Source organism: Protobothrops mucrosquamatus, unplaced genomic scaffold (assembly GCF_001527695.2).
Source record: "Protobothrops mucrosquamatus isolate PMUCROS unplaced genomic scaffold, P.Mucros_1.0 scaffold276, whole genome shotgun sequence".
Taxonomy (NCBI): Eukaryota; Metazoa; Chordata; class Lepidosauria; order Squamata; family Viperidae; genus Protobothrops; species Protobothrops mucrosquamatus.
In genome coordinates this window covers 273,393-296,259 of record NW_015386620.1, presented here as the reverse complement: position 1 = coordinate 296,259, position 22,867 = coordinate 273,393, and the positions used below count along the sequence as shown (strand labels likewise).

At 36.0% G+C, this 22,867-nt stretch overlaps 2 protein-coding genes across 3 annotated transcripts in view; one reads left to right on the top strand and one right to left on the bottom strand.

Moving 5' to 3' along the window:
* JARID2 (jumonji and AT-rich interaction domain containing 2) overlaps positions 1-6,879 on the top strand; it is a 63,831-nt gene extending 56,952 nt beyond the window's left edge. Inside the window, exons 13-14 of the mRNA XM_015814703.1 lie at positions 267-374; positions 4,959-6,879. Of these exons, the coding sequence (XP_015670189.1) occupies positions 267-374; positions 4,959-5,135 (285 nt within the window). The 3' untranslated portion in view covers positions 5,136-6,879. The remainder of the gene's footprint in view (positions 1-266; positions 375-4,958) is intronic.
* A 1,231-nt stretch (positions 6,880-8,110) lies between these two features.
* The window catches only part of DTNBP1 (dystrobrevin binding protein 1), a 34,098-nt gene continuing 19,341 nt past the window's right edge, over positions 8,111-22,867 (bottom strand). For both annotated transcript variants that reach the window (XM_015814689.1, XM_015814690.1), the window contains 3 exons: positions 13,948-14,103; positions 12,058-12,201; positions 8,111-8,760 (listed from right to left, as the gene is read on the bottom strand). In XM_015814689.1, the coding sequence (XP_015670175.1) occupies positions 8,531-8,760; positions 12,058-12,201; positions 13,948-14,103 (530 nt within the window). In that variant the 3' untranslated portion in view covers positions 8,111-8,530. The remainder of the gene's footprint in view (positions 8,761-12,057; positions 12,202-13,947; positions 14,104-22,867) is intronic.

Sequence of the window (22,867 nt, the reverse complement as noted above, 5' to 3'; positions counted from 1 at the left end):
CCACCATCCCAGACTAGTCAGGAGTACAAAATGAAATTTTGCTCCATGGGGGATATTTGTTCATATTTGAATATTTACTCTGAAACAGGATAGCTAACTACTTCATAGCACATTGAATTTAGCTTTACTGAAATTATACATTGTTTTCAAAAAGATTTAATACTATCGCACTAGCTAAGTTACATTAAGGCTTCAGCTGAAATGCAGACATTCCATATGACCTGTAGCTCATCAATATTCTCAACCTATGTTCGTAAAAATTGCAGGTTGTACAGGAAAATGAAAATGTTGTCTTCTGCCTCGAATGCGCCCTGCGACATGTAGAAAAACAGAAGTCTTGTCGTGGATTGAAACTAATGTATCGTTATGATGAGGTCTGTATAATACTGTTTGTGGTCTTGCGGGTTATTTTTAAGGCTGTATAATTTACAAATTTGCTATGTTGCCTGTATGATCTGTAGAGTTGCTGCTCTTGTTTTTTAATATTATGGATAATTTATATTTATTGTTGCAGTAGGTTTTCTTGATAAATTTGCATTGTTGCCTTTTACCCTCCTCACTTGTTTTATTAAGAATTATAAAATGAAAAATTAGTTTTGAACAGCCCTACACTGTAAACAGTGTTTACCGTAGCAAAAAATACAATTCCTTAGCAATTCCTTGGCTTCAGACCTCTTACTTACTTACACAGTGTGTATATTGTTCCTTTTACAACTGTCTTCAAAACTCATCAAGTGAAGCCGTGGTTTTGCAGTTGACATACTGTAACTTCAATAAGTACCATGTGCAGCACAGATAATACCAGAATCTTTGTACTTTAAACCTCTCTATAACAAATCATTTAAAAACAACAGTAAACATATCTATCAGAGTATTGTCTTTTTATGTCTAAGAGGCATTTAACTGACTCTTCCTCACTTCCTCCTCCACTTCTTAATTAGCTCCAAAGGCAACAGAGATGGACATTTTGCCTGCTGTTTGATGGAGTTATGTTCTCTTCATGTGTCTATAGTTTGGAGGAATTAAAAAAAATAAGCAAACCAATTTTGGGACTTCAGACTAATTGAAACAATGTGGAATAAAAAGCCCCAATGTTTATTTAGGATGAATGTCAACATATTATATGAATTTCTGTACTCAGGCTGGCTTGTTCATTGAGCATTAATCTGTTTTGCACCCTGCCAACCAAAGAGTTATTGCCCAAATCCAAAGAAACAGGCAGAAAACAAACCCCCCAAATAAAATGGATGTCAGTCGTACACTTGAACCCAAAACTGTTAACACCAAAAGGACATTTTTTATTGTTCTTGGGTGGCAAAAATATAGATTGCCAGAAAGTCCAGTGTTGTTCGCTATGAAGCAGAAAAACTCTCTAAAGTCACAGGTTACATATTTTTATACATATTTTATACATATTTTATTTAATCCTGGTCCCCAAATTTCAGTTAGTATATAATGATAGGCTATCAGTAGCAATCAATCAAATATACTAGCTTGTAATGAGCACTTAGTATGATTTTAATATTATACAATAGCATTTAAATTTATATGTTCTCACTTCCATTTAAAAATATTACAGGTAATTCTCGACTTACAACAGTTCATTTGGTGACCGTTCAAAGTTAAAATGGCATTAAAAAAGTGACTTATGATTACTTTTCACACTTATGACCATTGCAGCAGCCCCATGGTCAGATGATCAAAATTCAGACCCTTGGCAATTGATTCATATTTATGACAGTTGCAGTGTCCTTGGTCATTTGATTACCTTTTGTGACCTTCTGACAAGCAGAGTCAATGGGGAAACCAGATTCACTTAACAACTGTGTTGTTTCTAACTTAACAACTGCATTGATTCACTTACGGCAAGAAAGGTCATAAAATGGGACAAAACTGACTTAACAAATATCTCACTTAGCAACATAAATTTTGGGCTCAATTGTGGTCGTAAGTCGAGGATTACCTGTATTGATTTAACATGTTTTATGAATCCTAAACTGGGTGATCATTATTGTGATTTACTAAAATCAATTCACTATTAACAGTTTAGGTCTATATGTATTTGCAAAATCAGACATAAAACTTTGTCTCTCTTTTCATCAGTAATGAAGGCGTGAGAAGGAGCACATCAGTCCAAGGCTCATTCATATAATGCTGAATAGTAGTTGATTTCATCTGGGTTTAAGTGACTATCTCTTCATTCATGCTGATGATGTAGTCCAGACATGTCCTACCTTGGCATCTTTATGACCTGTGTGCTTCAACTCCGAGAATTCCCCAGCCAGCCTGGTTTCAGAATAGTGGGAGTTCGAGTCCACAAGTCTTAAAGTTGCCAAGGTTGGACACCCCTGATCTAGTCTTCCAGAACACCCTGCAGATGAGCTGAATTAATGGGAGTCTGAGTCCTTTACCACTTAACGAAACAAGCCAATTCTAAGTTCTTCCTCATCACGTTGTTTCCAAAAGAATTAGTAAATGGATCACCCATAGCTGGGAAGGTGGAAGAACAGCATGAATGCACAGATATCACTCAAATAACCAGTTAAAAAATCTGCTGTCTTTGTGGAGGTAGGATAGGGCACCACTTTGCCAAATGAGGCATAAGGGCTAGATGTTGTGTCTGGCTAGTAACATGCAATGACAATTATTAGATAGGATGACACTGCTGCTCTGCAAATGTCCTGGAAAGGTGCACGTGGTGGGGGCACTTCATACTTTAATGGAGGGCGTCCTGACTGCCTGAGAGTCAGCAAGCCTACCAGATGATAAGAAAAGCAGATAGGTATTTATATCCCTCTAGACCAGGGGTAGGCAACCTTGGCTCTTTTATGACTCGTGGACTTCAACTCCCAGAATTCCTGAGTCAGCATGGCTGGCTCAGGAATTCTGGGAGTTGAAGTCCACAAGTCATAAAAGAGCCAAGGTTGTCTATCCCTGCTCTAGACAAATACTAGGAAAAGATGAAAAAAAAATCCTTGCTCTTTTGAATAGAAGAATAGTCAGGGGGACTTATGAAAAGCTTGCTGTTATCTATGTAAAGCACTAACCTTTGGTACCGTAGATTCTGAAACAGACCTTGCCTAAATCTAAGCAATCAATCAAGTTGGTAGAGAGGAAACAGACTTAATAATACCTTGCAAGAGCCTGAGGTGACCTTCAAGACCAAAAGAGAGTCTGGGGAAAATCCAATGCTTCTCTGTCAAGTGAAGTAGGAAGAATCATCCCATAGGGCACAGATGTTGTTTCCCATAGGTTTAAATCTGGCCATACGTTTGAAGAACTTGGAGAAGAGTTATATTAAAATCATCAAGAGGCTCGGTCTGAGGAGACTGTCTGAGGGGCCATTAGAAACAATGATAAATGGGCCTAGCATAAGCAGTTGATCATTTGGTTCAAGAACACTGAATAGCCATAGTAAGAAAACAGAAAAAAACAACATAGTTGCTAAATATATACTTTAAGGAGATGCTTAAGATAAAAGACCCTACATGGTTGTTTTCCTCAGTATTTACTTCTCTTATTACTGAACCAAGGCTTCTCCTCAAAGAGGAAATTTTAGTTAGATCCAAAGAGCTAAGACAGGTATATTGTCAAAGTATTATAGCCTCAACTAAGCACCATCAACAACGTGGCAAGAGGTATTGATCAGTTACAAGTGATGTATCTCTAACTGGAAAATCTGGGCTAGGATCTACAGTATTTCCCCTTAGACTACTTTTTCCCATAGAGATATTGGAAACTGGCCCTACAAGTCTAACAGTACAAGATGCAGAATTCCAGGGCACATGTGGAAAACCAGGAAGCTTGAGGTGTTTAAGCTAAAAATTACAGCTGTCATCTTACACAAGAGAGTGTTTCTGTTCTGTGAGAGGAATGAGGATTGTGCCACAATATCGGGTCACTAACAAGAGGAGGTTGTTTAATCATTGGCATTTTGCAAAATTGCAAGTCCTTACATCCTTAGAGGGAAAACTGGATAATTCTGACTTCATTTCATGGCTCTAGCATTCACTTTCCCAAACACAACTACTAAATGATAGTCAGGATTGGTGGCTAGGGTTCCAGAGTGGCAGATGCAAATCTAGTATATGAAGTTTCTTCTTTGGAGCTTATGATCCTCTTAACTGGGCCTTTACTTGCATTTCTTGGACACTGACAGTTAAAGCTGAAATTGCATCTTTGTATCTGGAAAGCTTAAGATCCGAGATTGGTACCAACTTCAATCTTGACTTCCTTGGCATTATCGGTGTTTGAGGCCTAACTGCTGTTGAGCTTATACAAGCATCAACTGGACCAGAGAGGAACTTTCTGGACTTTATGATCTCTGCTGAAAGAACCTGTTCCCAAATGAAGGCAAAACGATCTGTTCTAGCATCCCTGCAATATCAAGTTTTTGCAACTCCAGTGGATGTCTCTTGCCACAGCAAAATAAGCCCTTAGCGTGTCCATTAGTGGAGAAGCTCTGTACACATAATGGAGCATTTTTAGAAAATTAAGGCCATAGGCCTCACTAAAACTAAAAATGATGGTTCTCAAAGGAGAAATTAAAGCATTTTAATGATAAGGAAGCAATTTGTAGGGAGGGTTTTCAGTTGTTTCTATGTTTTTTACAATATAAAGACTTGAAATGAAAGACATAAATGCACTCAGCAGTCCTCAAGTGCACTCAGAGAGGGCAGCATGGCTAGAAAAGAGGAACTGAACATTGGCAAGCTAACATTTTAAATGGGACGGGCGGGCTGCCACAAAGTCAACCCAGGTAGAAAATGTTCAAGTACAAACTTCCATGTGATAGACAAGAGACTAGCAGGAGTAATAATCACTTCACATTACAGCCAGTCAGTTAAGTTGCCGTATCTTGGCTTCAGTTTATCATATTATTGCCATGTTATTTGGAATAGGAAGTTGGTTGTTTAAAAACAAAACAAAGAAAACACATTTTTTCTTCTTTCAACTAGGAACAAATCGTCAGCTTAGTCAATCAAATTTGTGGAAAAGTATCTGGCAAGAACGGCACCATTGAGATCTGTATCAGCAAGCCTACACCAAAAAGAGGGCCTCGCAAGAGAGCAACCCTTGACGTGCCATCATCAAGACTTTCATCCTCCAGTTCATCCAAAAGTGCTTCAAGTTAATCATGAAGATGCCAACTCTCTCTCTCTCTCATTTTGGTCAATTTTATATATATTTTTTGTAATTATATCATAGTTTGGAGTATTGCTGTAGATTACAAGCTGTCTTTGCACTAGCTCTACAGAAGGATTTTCTTCTGGTTTTAGAGAACTAATTTTGATTTAGCATTAAACTGTTGAATTTTATTTTTATTTTTATTTTATACTTAGGATAGTTTGATACAGCAGGATTTTTTTTTTTACTGCTGTACACACATTTTTTTGGATAGCAGCAAGGGAACTGATAAAATTTTGTTTTTTGTCCCGCTGCCTGAAAACAAAAAAGGCCTTTCTCCCCCCCTAGTAATTGTGAAAAGGCTTTTAAATACCCCCCCTTCTTTTATTTTTCTGGGTAGGTTGAATTTTGGTGCGTTTTATAATTTGTTCTCCAATCACGTCAGCAGATATTTTTTTCCTATAGTGAAAAAAAAAAAGGGGGGGATAGGAGGCAAAACTTGAAAGAAATTGTTATACTTTTGGCTTGTGTTCCGGAACAGGCAGGATAAAGTTTTGTACCTTTTAAAATTGGAGAATACACACTTTTATTTGAGAGGTTATGGCAGCTGAAGATGGACTTAGTTTTCTAATCATAGGCAAATGGGAGATTTGGAGAAAATGTTCTCTGTTACCAGCACTTCACTATGCATCTGTTCCAGGAGGAAATGAAAGAAAGAAAAAAATAAAAAAAAAGACTGCCTGCCTTGCGGAGGCATGTGAGCGAAAAACTGTGCCTGATTTCATTAGGAAATCCATTCTGGGTTGTTGTGGTTTTTTTGGTGCTGTTGTCTACTTTATCAAAAACCCTTCAATAGCATCCTTGAAAAATGATTGAAGCCATGCTTCTTGTCATAGACGTGCAATCTTTAACATTCCATTCTCATTCCACTGCTGTTTTTAATCTCGTCACAGTCAGCATTAATTTTGTTTTTGTTGTTGTTGTATGATCACATTTAGAGCCACTAGCACGTTTGCATACTTCTTTTGAATGTGAAAATGCATTTGCTCCCATCTTGTCTTATTTTTTTTTTCCTTTCACGTGTAACAAAAAAAAAAGTATCATAACTTTTGTACATAAGCCTGTAAATTGTTTTAAATACTTGAGCCTTTTCTTGGGAGGGTGGGGAAGGGGTGGCAAAGAGACAAGATGAAGAAAAGCCTTACGTTTCACTTTCTTCGTCGGTTGGATTGGATGCTTACAGGGTTTTTCTTGTAACATTTATAAGTGCTGCTTACATCACTGAACAACAACAAAAAATAATAATGGAGTAGTTGTTGCCCTTTTTCTGGTTGTGTGTACAGTATGTGTGGAATAAAAAAGGGAAAGTTTTCACAAACTCTTTGTTTCATAATTGAATTCAACAAAACCGTAGAGCTACCCATATTGCACTGAGCTTGCCAGTGGTGAGTGACTGTCAGGAAAGTCTTATAAAATACATATTTGTTGGTTGTTGCAGAAGACTGAATTGTTTTGGAATATTTAACAATAACACAGAGTCGAGTTGTTTCCAATGTGGTTGTCCAGTTTTTATGGCCTTGCTGTGTATTTTTTCCTTCTTGACAGTAAACTTCTGACTATGGCTTACAGTTTGACCTTTAATTTATTAGCGCTGCTCTGCTCTTTCCTCGTAAGGAAAGACTTCATGTTTATTGCCAGACTTTGTTTACTTTTCAGGTTTGTAATACAAGGTTTAATAAAAATACACTTTTTGGACACTTTGTCTTTCTTCTGAAAGCAGTAGAGATGATTTAAAGCTAGCTGACTTATTTAGAACTGTTATCATGGGCTTAGAAAAGATGTAGTTTATGGAATAGTACTTCAGGTCATTGGCAGAGCTATATTACTGCAACAAAAGTGAAATAAATGTTTCAACTAATTTGCAGCCCAAACAGATGGGTTTTGAAGAACTACAGCGCTGAATTCTCTTTCCCTCTCACAGTCCTTTGAGACAGAATAATTCAATAGTACACAGGCTTTGTGAGCAAGCTAAATCAATATTTTCTAAAATATTAGAAAAGATAGAAAATAAAGCTGCCAATTGTTTGCGAGTATATTTGTCCGCTCATAGAACAAGTTCATAGACATAATATCAAATTAGAACATCTATCCTTCAAATATTTACAGAAGGGGGAAAGTAGAACCTGTGATCCTCACAATATTGCTACAGCTACCAGTATGGTTAATAATACTGAAGCCCAGCAAAACCTGGAGGACCACAGGTCTCATTCCTATGTTAAAAGGATGAAAGATAACAAATACTGAAAGATATTGCTAAAGGGATGAAAGATAACAAACAGTGCTTAAAGCACCAGGCTAGAAACCAGGGAATTGTGAGTTCTAGTCAGACCTGAAAACTGAATGGGCGATTTAGGGTCATTTTCTCTCAGCCCAACTCACCTCAAAGGATGGTTGCTGTGAGGAAAATAGGAGAAAGGAGTATTAGATATCTTCATCACCTTATGTATAAAAAATAATCCAAGGTGGAATAAATATTTTTAAAAAACATTAAAAAGAAAAATTAAATATCTAATACATAGATTGCCTGTCTGTATTAGTAAGGGCCACTGTGTGAGAAATGGTAGTGTGGTTTTCTTAAAAAACGTGTTTTTAATCTCATGCTTAGCATGTATCTTATTTTCACATCCCACTGTGAATACCTGGGACATGGTGTTGATATATAATTTAAGTTACAGTGATATAATCTTAGTTGGGAGGCAGATTAAATCCAAAGGCCACCCACCCTTTCTTTTATAAAATCCAAGCATTGCTTTTTGTCCATTGTTGATCCCTTCAAATGAAGCAGTTTTATGAAAGACAACAAAAAAAATAGCTCTTCCATTTTTTGTTCAACTCTACACACACAGAATAGCAAGTACTCTATACACATCCAGTTTTATCTTTTTTTATAGAGATACAGCATACACAGGGACTTCTACCTTTCTAATTCTTTAATGTAAATAGCCATTCAATCTTTTCTTGTTCCAAATATTAGCCTATTCTCCATTGCATGATAAACAGCCTTTTTTTATATTCAGTCTTTTGGGAACAAAAATATACTAACTTACCACAAAGGCTTAAAATTATCTCTGTATTATAGTTCTACTGAAGATTTTAAAATAAATCTGTTCACAATTTGTCCTTTTTAGTAAGCATCAACGTGGAAGGTAAATTGTTCCAAAGGCAAGAGTTTATTGCTTAATGAGTGTGCTTTCAGAATGCTTTTAATATAAAAACACATATTTTCTACGACTGCATACAGTTATCTCTCTGAAGATAAAACATGACAAGCTCTGCCGATTATTTCTTTCCTCATTCACTCCAGTCTTAATTCCTATAGGGCACTGTAATAGGCCTCAATCTGTTAATCACTTTCATCGCTGACATCAGAGGGGCTCTTCGCTTCTGTATTCACAAGGACAGTGTCCACTTGCACATCTTCTTCATCTGACTGGACCACAGGTGCTTCTGCTTCACAGGCATCTTGGCTAGCAGAATCTGTCCAGGGTGCTTCTGAAGAGAACTTCTCACCCAGCTCTGACGGAATGGGAACCTGAAAACTGATTTCATTTTGATGGGTGCTAGAATCTGACCCTTCAAAAACAAAAAAAATAAAAATAAAGATTCAAATGAATGGCTGGTTATTATATGATGACTATCATAGGATCTAAACTATCTTTTCTTTTTGTTAGAGGACTATTTATAAAGCAAGATATACCATATCATTTCATACAAATGATTGTAACACTGCTGCACTGTAAAACTTGATTGTTTCGCAGGATGTGGTAAAAGATGAAAATACAGGCATGCTTTACAATCTCTGCCTTTGTAAAATAGGCCAGAACAATTTTAAATCAAGACCTCAAGAGCAACTGTCACTTTGTCCTAAACCTGCATTAAAATTAATGCAGATTAAAATTAATTGCTCCAAAATGAAAAGTGGCTTGTGAAAGTGATCTGGATAGCCTTCTCTGAAAGTAGAGCATACAGCTTACAACCCAAAAATGGATTTCCCACCACTATTCTACCTTTTTTTCTGATCTCACTGATTATCTTAGATAATTAGACTGCAAGAAAATGCCGAAAAGCAGACATTGTAATGACAACCAAGGCTAACTTTCCTATCTCGCCCCCTCTTCTGATCTACCTCTAAACAAAGCTGTTTATCCACAGATTTTCAGAAGACACTCTTGGAAAGGGGAAAAAAATATTTTGCCTGCACTTTCTTCATGCTTTTTAAAATTAACATGCCAGGACGTTTAGAGTAACCATATAAGGCCCATAATCACCTTATCCGCGAGACAGGTGGCATATAACTTTAACAAATAATATTGAGATATTTTAGTATATAGGTAGTCCTCGAGTTATGACTACAATTGAGCTCAAATTTTATGTTGCTAAGTGAAACATTTGTTAAGTGGGTTTGCCGCATTTTACTTTTTTTTGCAGTTGTTAAATGAATCGTTGCATTTATTAAGTTAGTAACATGGTTGTTAAGTGAATCTGGATTTCCCATTCATTTTGATTGTCAGGTCACAAAAGCTGATCACATGACCCTAGGACACGGCAGCTGTCATAAATATGAACCAGTTGCCCAGTATCTGAATTTTGATCATGTGACCACGGGGATGCTGCAACGGTTGTAAGTGTGAAAAATGTTCATAAGTCGCTTTTTTCAATGCCATTGTAACTTTGAACGGTCACTAAATGAACTGTTGCAAATCGAGGACTACTTATATGTATCCTGATATGAAGAAGGAAAAAAAAAAAAGAAATCCCAAGACCAATAGGTATGTCTCTACTGCTGAAATTTCTCCTTTGGTCTTTGAACCAAGTTTTTAATCTTGCACAGAACATCATTTAGGGCAGGGGTAGGCAACCTTGGCTCTTTTATGACCGTGGCCTTCAACTCCCAGAATTCCTGAGCCAGCATAGCTGGCTCAGGAATTCCGGGAATTGAAGTCCACGAGTCATAAAAGAGCCAAGGTTGCCTACCCCTGATTTAGGGCATTCCCAACTTTGTAACAGCTCTTTTGGTGGGAATCCTGTCCTTTGTGAATTAACAGACCTAACTGGCATGCTCTCACTAAACTCTCATAGTTTCTGATGCAGCAGATCCCTGAAAAGGAACCTTGAACAGCAAATCTGCCATACAGATGGGCGGGCTGACTTCTTGGTGATCACTTCTTGAAGAACTTGAGTTACAGGTACTTGAACTACATCTGTTCGTTTTATGTGCTTTGCAAGAATACCTGTTACAGATTAAAAATATGTTATCTTGTACAATATTCCTTTTAAAAAATGTAGGAAAAGTAAACAGGGCAAAAGGATGGGAGTAAAGATTAGAGTGCTTCTCATTAACTAATTATCTCTTCTCCAAATTGTATTTCGTATTTTTAAAAAAAAGAAATGGTCTTATTGTGTATTATGGGAGGTTATTATTGCTAGTGAACCAGCTAAAAAAAAAATCTTTCTTCAAATCTTTTTTAAATGATGAAAAGATAAGGAAGATAAGTTTTCATAAAGGAGGCCTCTGGCCAAATCTTTTATGTGATTCCCCTGTAGAGCAATTGGAGGACTTCTATTGGTGTCCATTAGGTCCATACTTACTGTATTTATTTTTTAAAAATCGGAACAATCTAATTTCTGGAGAGAAATGTTCTAGTTCTCTACGTGTGTGCCAAAAGCATCCTTGTCTCAGGAGTCTGAACTCCGCAGAGTGGAATCCTCACTTTTTGTTAAAGTTGATTTTTTGCCTCGTGGCTCCCTTAACAATCTTTGATAAATACTAGGGGCTTACACAGACTTTGGATTTGCAGGGAAAGAAATGTGTTTCAGATCTTAGCATACATTAGCACCCTTCAGCAACTCCTTAAATCAAATTACATATTTTTTCAGAATGTGAAAAGATGCTGCTGCTTCAGATAGTGGCTAGCAAATACTATGAGAGAGCCCTGGGCACTCTGAAGCACATCCAGAGCTTTGTAATACTAACACGGTCTTTCCTCAGAACTCTTTTTATCAATGCAACGTGAACAAGGAGGACAGATTTTAAAACAGCATTCTGGTGTAGAAATGCAAAATGATTTAAATGTAGTTTCCAGTAGCTAGCTTGCTATCTTGGAATTGCCTAGATATCAGAGAGCCTTCTTCTGAATATATTATGATAAGACTATTATCCATCTTGCTAGAAAACCAGTTTCCTAAGATTCCTTACTCACTGACATGTTAATGTGACTCAGCTGCAGCTGTATATCTTACTATATTATGATATGCAAAACAGACTTATTTAAACCTTTTAAGCCAAATTATGTAGCTCATCCAAAGAACTTTTATGTCTGCCTTCTGCAGGTACTCAAATTATTACATACAATGTACCCAAATTCTGTAGGAGGTACGAAGATAACATGATCAAATAGCTGGCTTTTTGTAATATCTCACATAAAATTAGTTTATTTCTTTATAGAAAAGTGCATTTGTTTGTGTGTGATTCTGACCTTGCTATAATTGGGTTCCTATGTTAATACTGTCTTCATTTGCATCTGGCTTATTTTAATAATGCTAGTCTCAACTAGCATCCAAATGAATCGGGGGCTCTGGATTTTACAGCTCCATCATTTCCTATGATCTAACATGCTGCCAGCAGAAAACTTAAACCCATGATGCTGTGTAGGTATAATGGGTGTTCTCAGATAGCATAAGCGAGACCCCCTAAGAGAGCCTCTTCTAAGCCAATACAGCAGTATTACATCAAGTAGCCCTGCATCTAGTACATGCTTTGATTACAACAAGAAAAAAAAAATCTCTTTGATTTAAAATTAATCTATCCCACCAGAAAGGCTCAATTAGCTCTACTGTGTTTGTTCATTTAATAGACTGAGACACACCTACCTGTCATAGCAGATAGCAAAGAATTATCCTCTGCTCCAGAATTAAGAAAGACATCTAAGGCTTCTTGATCAGACATATCCACGAGGTCCATTTGTTCCAATGTGTCCACATTCACTTCCATGGAAGACATGCTCCCTATTGGCTCTGAAATTAGAAAAAAAAATAAATCAGCACATTTACCCATATTTAGGCACTCATGGCTGTAAAATTTAAAATTTTACCCCCATTTTCTTCTCTGTGCCTAAAAGGATGAATCAGGACATACGAGTTTCAGAAAAATGGTTTGGAACAACAATTGATTTGAAACCTTTTATAAAGAGTTGAGATAGTTTCTTAGAAGTTTCTAACACTGAGACAAATAAAATGTAATTATAATTAAATGATTACAAGGAGATTATAGCTATCAAATTCCATGATAGAAAGACACTATGTTTCCCAGAATGTTCCCTCTCTTTCCGTAACATATTGATGAAGAGGCATTCATCATGTTCTAGAAGTATAATCAATGATCCAGACTTATAGAAAGCCAATCACTCTCAGGATTAGACATTCCAGGAAACAACAGAATATTCCACCAAGGTCTGCACATTCCTGGTCCCATTTTCCACTAACTAATAGAACTACTGAGTAACTTTTCTATCAATCTGTTTGACATTCCAGAAATTTCATGTATGGCATAACAACAAAGTTGCTGGAACATCATCCAAAATTGTGAAGGGGCCGAATTGGTTACCCTAGGAGAAAGAAAAAAAACGGCATGGTCTGGTATAGAAAGTAAAGGAGAAAAGGGAATATGGATTGGTACGAGGTTAAAGTCTTGGATTAGGACTGGGTGACTTTAGGCCAGAAACAAATATCCTTCAAGGCAGGACATTAATTCTTAAGGAAAGACACAGAATTATATATGCTGTTAAAAAGACGGGAAGTCTCTCTCTCTCTCTCTCTCGTGTGATCCAAATGAAGTAGAACAAAGCAAAGCTCAGAGCAGATAAAAGAATATTTTTTGTACAGTGCTTCATTAAATAATGCAATTAACCAATTCAGGAAACAACAATGCCCACAGCTTCCATAAAAAGGTAATATAATGCAAATATGAGTATCTTGTTACAGCAGTTATTTGGAGATATCAAAGACCATAGTCATCACAGTCATAGTAACATGGGGAACGCAAGGAAGAGCCCTATGTGTTCACATCCTGCTAAAGCAGTGTTTCTCAACCTTGACAATTTTAAGGCATGTGGACTTCAACTCCCAGAATTCCACAGCCAGCATTGCTGGCTGTGGAATTCTGGGAGTTGAAGTCCACATGCCTTAAAATTGTCAAGGTTGAGAAACACTGTGCTAATGGGTTCTTCCATTAGGGAGAAGCAGAACATGCTCTATTCTTCTTTATTTATTTGGTTCCTTTGGGGCAGAGCAGATTTCAGGTTAACCTTTTCTCTTGATGAGAAGCAAGATACAAATTATGTTTCAGCTGTACTTTCTGCCATCTAGCTCACTGATTTGCAAGAAAATAGTTAAAACAGGAGGCGTAAGCTGTAACTTCTCTGTTTACAAGTTGAAGCGGTTCAATATATTAATTTCTTGCTTCCCAGATGAACAATGGTCACAATGGCCGCTCTAGTCTTAGAACTAGAGCAAAGGCGTAAGGCGGAACACCCGTTTTTTTTTATTCTGATTATACTTAATATCAACTAGCCATTTCTTGAAAAGGAGTACCCTTGAGCACATCACTCTTTCTAACCTTTTTGAGTGAGATTGTATGTATGGAAGACATAAAAAAGAGCATAAAATCCAGTGGAATGTTAGGACAGTTCAGTGAGTCTGCTTTGCGATTTAGCTGGAGAGATATTTACCTGGAGTCTTAAACGGAAAGATTTCAATACTTGCCCCGTCTTTCAGCTATCTGCAGATAGCCCGTGGTGAGGTATTGTTCCATGTCCTGCTGGAAAGCTTCTTCGAAGAATTTCTGCCGCTCCTTTAGCTTCATTTCCTGGGTGTGCTCCATGTCCAGCACTTTCTGAACATGCTCTGTATCAAGTTCAGCTGAAACGGGGAAATCAACGAAATACTGTTATTTTAGCACTCAAGGAAGCATTTTATACACAATTGTATCTCAGTAAATCATGAAATTAAAATCCAAAATATTACAAAGCAAATAATTATACCTCAGGTTTTGAAATTTCTTAATTATCCAAGACTAAGTTCAGTGCTAGCTAGCAAAACAATTCAATATCAAATAAGTCAGTATCAGACTTTTTAATACAGAACTGCATAGTACGTCATATTAGTTAGTCTCTTACTGCATTCTTCGCAAAGATTTATTTTCCCCAAACTGTGAAATATATGTATTAAACAGATTCTGCCCCTTATAGTCTTCTTCTCAAAATGTAAAGTTCCCCCCCCAAAAAAATCCCCAAATGCCAGCAATAGCCACTTTTGGATATCATGAAGTCATCAGCAATATCTCTTATAATCCTTAGACAAAGTAGAAAATCCTAAAGTAGCTCTTAAAAAGTTCCCTGCTCCACTGTGAATGGGAGCTCTTCTCAGCCAAGGACATCAGCATTTAGGTAACAGTTTGTGTGTTTTGCTATTGTTCCATTCGCCTCTGTATTCTACTTAGACAAAAAGCCAAAAGCAGATGCTAGACCTATTCTTACGGACAGCTGCAATTTTTTTTTTCTTTTTTTTAAGAAAAGCCTTACAGATTTCTACATTTATCCCTAAAACTATAATAATATCTGGTCCCTTCCTTCCATCAGCAGTAAAATAAGATATGGAGTTTATGTGGCCTTTTTGCAGTTCCTGAATGTTAATACTTATTCAGACAACTGTAAACACACTATATTTATTAAAATGTTTATATTTATTCATCTGAATGTTAATAAATACTACTAAGGAGAAAACCACGCCTCCACCAATATTGGCAAGACAGACAAGGTCGTTCAACTTAACCTCCTGAAAAAGTCACATCCAGCACATTTTGACAGAATGTGCAACTGGAAAAGAAGGGGGTAGGGGGCAACTGCACTGTGCTTTCCAGGGAGGAAGCAACATATTCCAAAGAGAGGCCCAAAATAAGACCTTGTGCAGTCCTGAACCTCTCATCCAGTTCAGGGAGGGAAGAAAATATTCACAGTAGCTCCCTAGAATCTCCCAGGATATATCTATTAGGTTAGAAGGTTATAGCTTTAGTCTGGTGGGATTCTGTCTGTTAGGTGTAAGCAAATAAAAAAATTGGACTCAATTGGATTTCACTATATCGTTTTTGGGCTTAGGCATAACGCCCATGTTCTTATCCTATCTCTTCAACAGAATTCCACATTCATAAAGTCCTCTGCTATTTTTATATCCTTTAGTATAAATTTAATTCTCATAATGCAATTTGTTTGTTTTCCTATTCTGTAGGTTTTGTTGTCTTAATGTGTTCCTCAAAATTCTTTTTTGGCATCCAGCATTTGAACTAGATATGCCTACTAAAATTAGAAATGCAGATATCAATGCCAACCTATTTTGCCTTGCATTTCATTGTGTATATTAAATACACAATGACAGCTGCTTCTCAGCAGTACTATGCACATTTTATTACTCAACTATGTTTACAGTCCATCAGTCTGCTACAGTTCTTGTATGCAGTCATTCTGTCTCTACTTAACTAGAACATTGTAATCAATCATATTTTCCATCTATTTTATCATATTTATCCTTGCATGTAGCTGTACTGTGACAGCATTCGTGTTTATAGCAATTAACTAAGAAGTCAGAATTTGTAATATCTACTGAACTTCAATCTAGATTTCAAATTATTAATTTTGCAAAAGATTAAACAGAGTAGTTATAATGAATTTTCATTATTAAAGTGTTCCAAACAGGAATTAACTCCTGCAGAGCTAAACAGATGGACATATGAATGCATGAATGTATACAAGCATTTAGTAAATAAAGCTTTTGCAAGTATTTAGTAATTTCTCATAACAGTGAGATCTAATGTTCCTCCGTTGGCCTATACAGTGGTACCTCGGTACTCATCATTAATTGGTTCCTGGAGATGCGACAAATACCAAAACTGACAAGTACCAAACAAACTTTTCCCATAATAATGTAAATAAATTTAATGCGTTCCCAAATCAAAGACGGTGCACATTTTCAAGACAATATGTAAAAAGATAGTGTTGTATATCATTACATGAGAAATGAATCTAAAATTAATAAATACTTAGATTAAATAAAATAAAAACTTCACTTTACCTTTGCTGATGAGAAAAAAAGCACAAAAATGCACCACAAGGGGAGGCACATAGGGCAAGAGCTACCAAGTGACTAACATGTGACACTTTGTTTCAGCTGGAAAGAGTAGCAAGTCACAAGGCAACCGACACTGATAAGTTCTAGCTTGCGTGTCAAGTACCAAAACAAATGACAAGTACTGAGGCAAATTTTCTCGTGAAAATATCAAATTTGACGAATTTCAAAGCAATCGAGTACCAAGGTATGACTGTAATTCTGTATATTATATTCTAATATATTTATGGTTTTAGATTGCAGTTTTACCGATTTTTATTATTTATCTTTAATATTGTAATTTAAGCCTTCTTGAGGGGAATCTGCTCTCTAAAAAGTGGCATAGAAAACTCCTCTACAGCATTAAATGTAAGAAATGGTCTAACACATAATGAAGAAAATAATACTGAATTAAAGGAAAAGGAATATAAAGGCCAAAACCAAAGCCACGATCCTGCAATTCTAAACTCATTAAGTAAGGACTCAGGTCTAAATTTCGTATATAGAAAAGTATTTTAAATTAATAATTAGAAAGAATTCCAATTGTAGTATGAAATACAAGTTATACAAAATATGAACATGGATATAGACAAAAAGCCTGGCTATTGTCCAAAGGCTTTCCTCGTGTTAAAGCAATGTATCCTGCGCTACTTAACAGAGTACATGACTTTTTTCAGAGAACATCTGGACCCATGGCAACGAAATTTAGCTTTTTAAAAGAAACACTTGGAATTACTGACAGTTCCTACACTTTCTCTCATAAAAGCTGCAGCAGCTTGCAAAATAATGAACCAACTCTGAGTTTCTGAAGATTTACTAGCAGCATAACATATTCTACTAGTAGCTAAACAGTAGCAATCAGGTCTATCAAAGAAGTGCAAATGTTTTTCTAATCAATACAAACAAGCCTTGCAATCTTGTTGAAATGAGATTTCTCCAGTCTATCTAGAAAGACAATCTGCCTGTTTAGAGTAGTAATTAATGTCAGCTCAAGATGTCAGCCTGTACTTTCCATGTTCACAATGATAAGGCCTTTTCCCCCTTCAATAACGTTTCTCAGCTGCGAGTTTTGGAGAAAAGAATATTAGGATCCTCCAAGGAAGATAAAAAACAAAGACTGGCAAAAAAGTAAACTTGTAAACTTTTACAAATGGAGGTGAGGAAATTTTGGAGACAAGATATATATAATTTTTCCTCGTTTCTCTTTTAATCTATACTGTATAGATGAATGTACTTCAACACATAATATGAATTCTGAGTTCTATGCAAGCATCTATACAAAGTTCAACTGCTATATTCAACATAAAGGCAACAAAGGTTTCAATTACATTGCTGATTTTTTGCCTATATCCCTCCTATAACCAAAGCAATCAAGAAATAAAAACACCATTTACAAAGGTTTTCTGTGCTGTACTTCAGTTTAAGACAATGGAGAAACCAGTGCAAATAATTAATGCTGGGCCATACAAAGAAAAGTTGGGAAATACTTATTATGAAACATTAAGATGATTGGAATTTATCACTGAAAATCCTTGCTTCTATTACAAATTATTTGCAATTACAGACTCTTAAAATTGTATCAAAGTTGACAAGACAGGATCCATCCACTATAGCATGTCAAACTCGATTGCGTCACGTGACGTATCGTGACATATTGCAATGGTTTTTGCCTTTGCGGAGCAGGGGTGGACGTGATACATCCGGCTGCGGGCCGCCAGTTTAATACCCCTGCACTATAGCATGGTTGTCAGCCTTTTGGCTTGCCTGGGAAGCATTGAGTGAAGAGAAATTGTCTTGGGTCACATATAAAATATGTAACAGAATGTCTATGAATTTCCTTTATTTCTTTATATTTTTTAATATCATGTAGGGCCGCATTATTAGATGTCCAGGGCCTCATGCAGCCCATGAGACTTAGACACAAAGCCAGCTGGGTGACCTTGGGTCAATCATTCTCTCTTAGTCCAATGAAGAGTGAAAGGGCAAACCATTTCCGAAAATATTACCAAGAAAAGTGCAGGCGCCAGGAGTCAACCTTGACTTGAAGTCACCAAATATTAACAATGTCACATTAGGACAGTCTTGTATTTATGCATTACATTTGTTAGCCATACACAAAATATTGCATACAGTTGAATATGTAGAATTCTGTGCAAATGAACAAACAGGATTGTGCACTTTATTATTTCTCTTAATTCTGTATAGAAACCAAGTAATCCATTAGTGAAGGGAAACAAACTTTAGGAATGGAGCTCTCTGAATTCTTCTGCCAGCCCACAAGAGCATAATTTGTATGCATAAGGGTGATTATATTTATTTGGTATATGCGTAAGGCCGAAATAATATGTAGAAAAGCAAATATATCTTCTACGGACTTCAGAATTGTTGGCATTTCTGGAACTAATGGTGGCTTTACAGCAAGCAGTTTCTGTTTTAAATCTTACAAATCTTAAGAAACAATCCAAGTCAGCTGACAAATATGTTGCATTATTTACCAAAAATGTCAATCAAGCAAGAAGTGGGTTGTTTGGGAGTTACATATAAATCAATTCAGCTAATGGGAAGGTATAAAAAATTAAGCTAATACCTCATAAATCAAGCAAAGAAGCTTGTGAATTATAGGATGACAAACAAAGAAGTTTGTAATTTTAGGATGATAACCAAAAAAGCTGATTATCCCATTAAGGCAGTCAGTTAAAAGGACCTTTTATACTTAATTCCCATTCTGGCCTTTTGGAATTAAGATCTGGAGATCCAACAGTGGCATGCAATCCTGTTTGGGGGAGGATGGGGGTGGGGGCTTCTTAACTTTGTTTTTTAACTTGGTCTATTTTGTATAGATGTTATGGTAAATCAAGTCAGATAGTGAGATGGGTGGTATATAAATTTGATTACTAAATAAACAATAAAATAAAATAATAATACTTTGGCAGATTCATATATAAGCCATGGTGGCGCATTGGTTAGAATGAATATTGCAAGCAAACTCTGCCCACAGTCTGGAGTTCAATCCTGACCGGCTCAAGGTTGATTCAGCCTTCCATCTTTCTTAGTTCGGTAAAATGAGGACCCAGATTATTGGTGGCAATATGCTGACATTTGTAAACTGCTAAGAAAGTGTTTTTTAAGCACTATGGAGTGGTATATAAGTCTTAAGTGCTATTGTTATATAAGTAGGTATGGCCTTTAAAACAACAATTAAAAGTAAATGCGAGTATTCTCAACTGAGCTCACAAGTAAAGTTAGTGCTTCCCTGGAAGGGTTTTAGCATCTCTTTTATCTGCTAACCATGCAATCCACATATCTCAAAAGGAGATTTTACAAGCAATGTGTCAAACAATGCCTGTTGTGTCAGTAAAATGGAGGGCATTATCCTTTATATTCTCCATTGCCCCATTTAAAATGGGATCAGAACCAAAATATTGATGGTAAATGAACTCAATTGATCAGACCTCGAAAAATTGAACTATCTTCTTGCAGATGGGTTCCCAACTGTCAGCAATGTTGTCATTTAAACCTAGAAAGAAACTGAAAGTTCTTAGCTGTAGCTTGGGTTTTATCTGGCTGTAACCTTTTTACATATAATACTATTTTTATTATTTTACTTTACAATATTACTATTTTCCTGCTTTTTTATTATATTTCACAGTACATTATTTACTAGAATCTGTGGTTACAGCAGTGAATTCACTTACCAATTTACCTTTGGAGAGGAAATATCTAGTTTATAATGTAGCAGGATATAATTAAATATACTTTTAGACATGGAATATAATTTATTTAAAATAACTATATTCATAGTTAGGAGATTCCATAAATGTGGGACATGAGAATCTACAGTACACTCTTTTTTCCCTTAATCTGGAATTATCAGTTTCTGCATTTATAAATAGAATCACTGGCTAATTCTGATATTACATTCAATACTATAACGATGTTTTACTTCTTTTTTTTTAGCCATTCTCAAATCCCACAGGCATGACAGAACTGTGTGTTAAAAGGTAGCAAAAAGGAAGAAGAGTTAATATTACATTTTCCTGTTACAAAATCAGTTCTGTACATGTCAGTGTTCCAATTTTCAGCCAGTGAATGAACATTACATGAAATTAAAATCAGCATTATCCAAACTAATTATGTGCTTGTTTCTTTCAGTGCATTCATAAACAAATCAGCTATTCCTAAATGTTTCTTTTAATGTTAACACTTATAGCTAAAATCACCTTTCACCTTTCGTAACAAATTTGTTACAACGATAAAAAAATTATGAAATAAGGAAGTAAATACTTAGAAACAAGACATATAAATAAGCAGTTACCCTATCTAAATAATTCACCAGAGGATCCAATCAAGTATAAGGTTTTTTAAAATATGAAACTAAAAGTATTTTTAATTTAATTTAATTTAATTAATATTTATTTATATTTCTATTTTAGGGAAAGACCTAACAATGTAACCTTAAAAATATCATCAGAACAAAATACATTGTAAATCATTCCTTTCACCTTCCCTAAAGCAGTCAAATGAGCTGTCCTATATTCTTTCCCATAAAAATTATATTTGATTAAGTTGATATTATTTTTATAAAATTCCTGCTTAGTAAAAATAGTAATAGTAGTTTTATTTTTCATATTCCAATAACTAGGCATAGTAGAAAATGGTAAAATATTAGGTCAAGAAAGGAATACAGTAACTTATTACGGCTCAGTTAAAGATCACAACTAACACATGGTTCAGCTGTTAATTTAAATTGCATAAAAACACTTTCTGGAAAACACAAGACGTTTGACAGGAGCAGTCTAAGGAATTCTCAAGGTGAAAGCTCTAACACAGGGGTCCTCAACCTTGCTCACTTTAAGACTTGTGGACTTCAACTCCCAGAATTCCTCAGCCAGCTTTGCTGGCTGAGGAATTCTGGAAGTTGAAGTCCACAAGTCTTAAAGTGGCCAAGGTTGAGGACCCCTGCTCTAGCAAGTGTTTATAAATGCCCTGGTTTGATTGTTCAATTTATTAAGTGCATCTTTTCCAGCGTTCTTTCAGGGAGGAGGGATTGATACCAAGCCAAGTATCAGAAAAGCATTATAATTCCGTTCCAAAGTTATTTAAACCACAGAATACAGTAACTTTTCCTTTGAAACCTCAAGGGAGAAAACTCCTGAGAATACCACAGACAGCCAAGAAAACAAATAAATGGAACTTCAAACAAATCAACCCAAAGTTCTCATTCAAGGCACAAATTACCAAGCTCAAATTTGGACACATTATGTGAAAACCTAGCTTTCTGGAGAAAACTGTAATGCTGGGAAAGGCAGAAGTAAAAAAAAAAAAAAATAAGGATGAGAGCTAGCAGCAGCAAAATGGATGGGTTCAACTACGGAGGTGATGGGGGCACCATTGGAAGATCTAAGGAAACAAGTGAGGAAAGATTACCATGAAGGTAAATCCACCTGTGTGGTTGCTCCGAGTCAACACTGACATAATGGCACTTAATCCTTGGAAATGTACACATACCCCACAAGCTTCTCCCTCCCACCACAAGGTATCAACTTTAAATCTCTTTTAGATTTATGGTATCGTCTTTAAATAGAACAACACTGCAATTCTGACACTGGAGTGCCTCTTTTATTTTTTTAAATTAATACTGCTATTAAGATATATTGTAATTGTTCCTTCCCACTATCTTATAACAATCCTTCCGCTTTGTTGTTTTTCAGGCTTCTTCTAAAGATGGTTTGATCTAGAGTAGAATTAAACTTGAGTCGAAAAGCAACCAAACTATAAGCTGTATGTATCAATGCAAAACCCTTCCTCCAAACCAGACTTTTGACAGTTATCAAGCCTGCGTCCTCCCAACTACAGCTCATATTAGGGAAAGCAACTGGTTAAGTTTGCTTTCCTTAACCTGTCTCACATTAAAAGTGTTAGGATAGCAACAGTCTTTTGTCTCTTACCTGACAGAGAACAGGGACTGGTCATTGGAGCAGTGCAATTTATACTGACATGCTTTTCTGTCAATTCAAGGATTAAGTAATGAATGTTGACATGGCTGTAAACCTTCCCTCGCAGGAAGCAAAGCACTGAAATATATTATGTAATAGTACCCACTGTATCATTAACTGCATTTGTTATGAACCCTCACAAAAAAAGTATAGAAATTAATATGGTGTTATATGCACACAGTTCTCCATCTACCCACTTTCTTCAGGCATCATGCAATCATGATTGACATAGTTTCTGGCACTTCAAAGTTGTTTGTATCTATAACGTAGTATAGAAGCACTGGGATCAAGCATCTGTGCTAAATATTTAATAAAGTTTATTAAATTTTCAGCATGCTTTTACAATTCATACTTTAGAAGCATGTCCAAATTGGATCTAAAAGTAATGGTCTAATAGGAATGTATCCACCAAGTTCTCCAGCTTTAGCTTTTATTTCTCTAATGTAAGACCATGTATCTCTAACAATATATTTTTGTGCTCTCTGAAACATGTATGGACAGAAATCAGAAAGGCTCACACTCCATTTTGA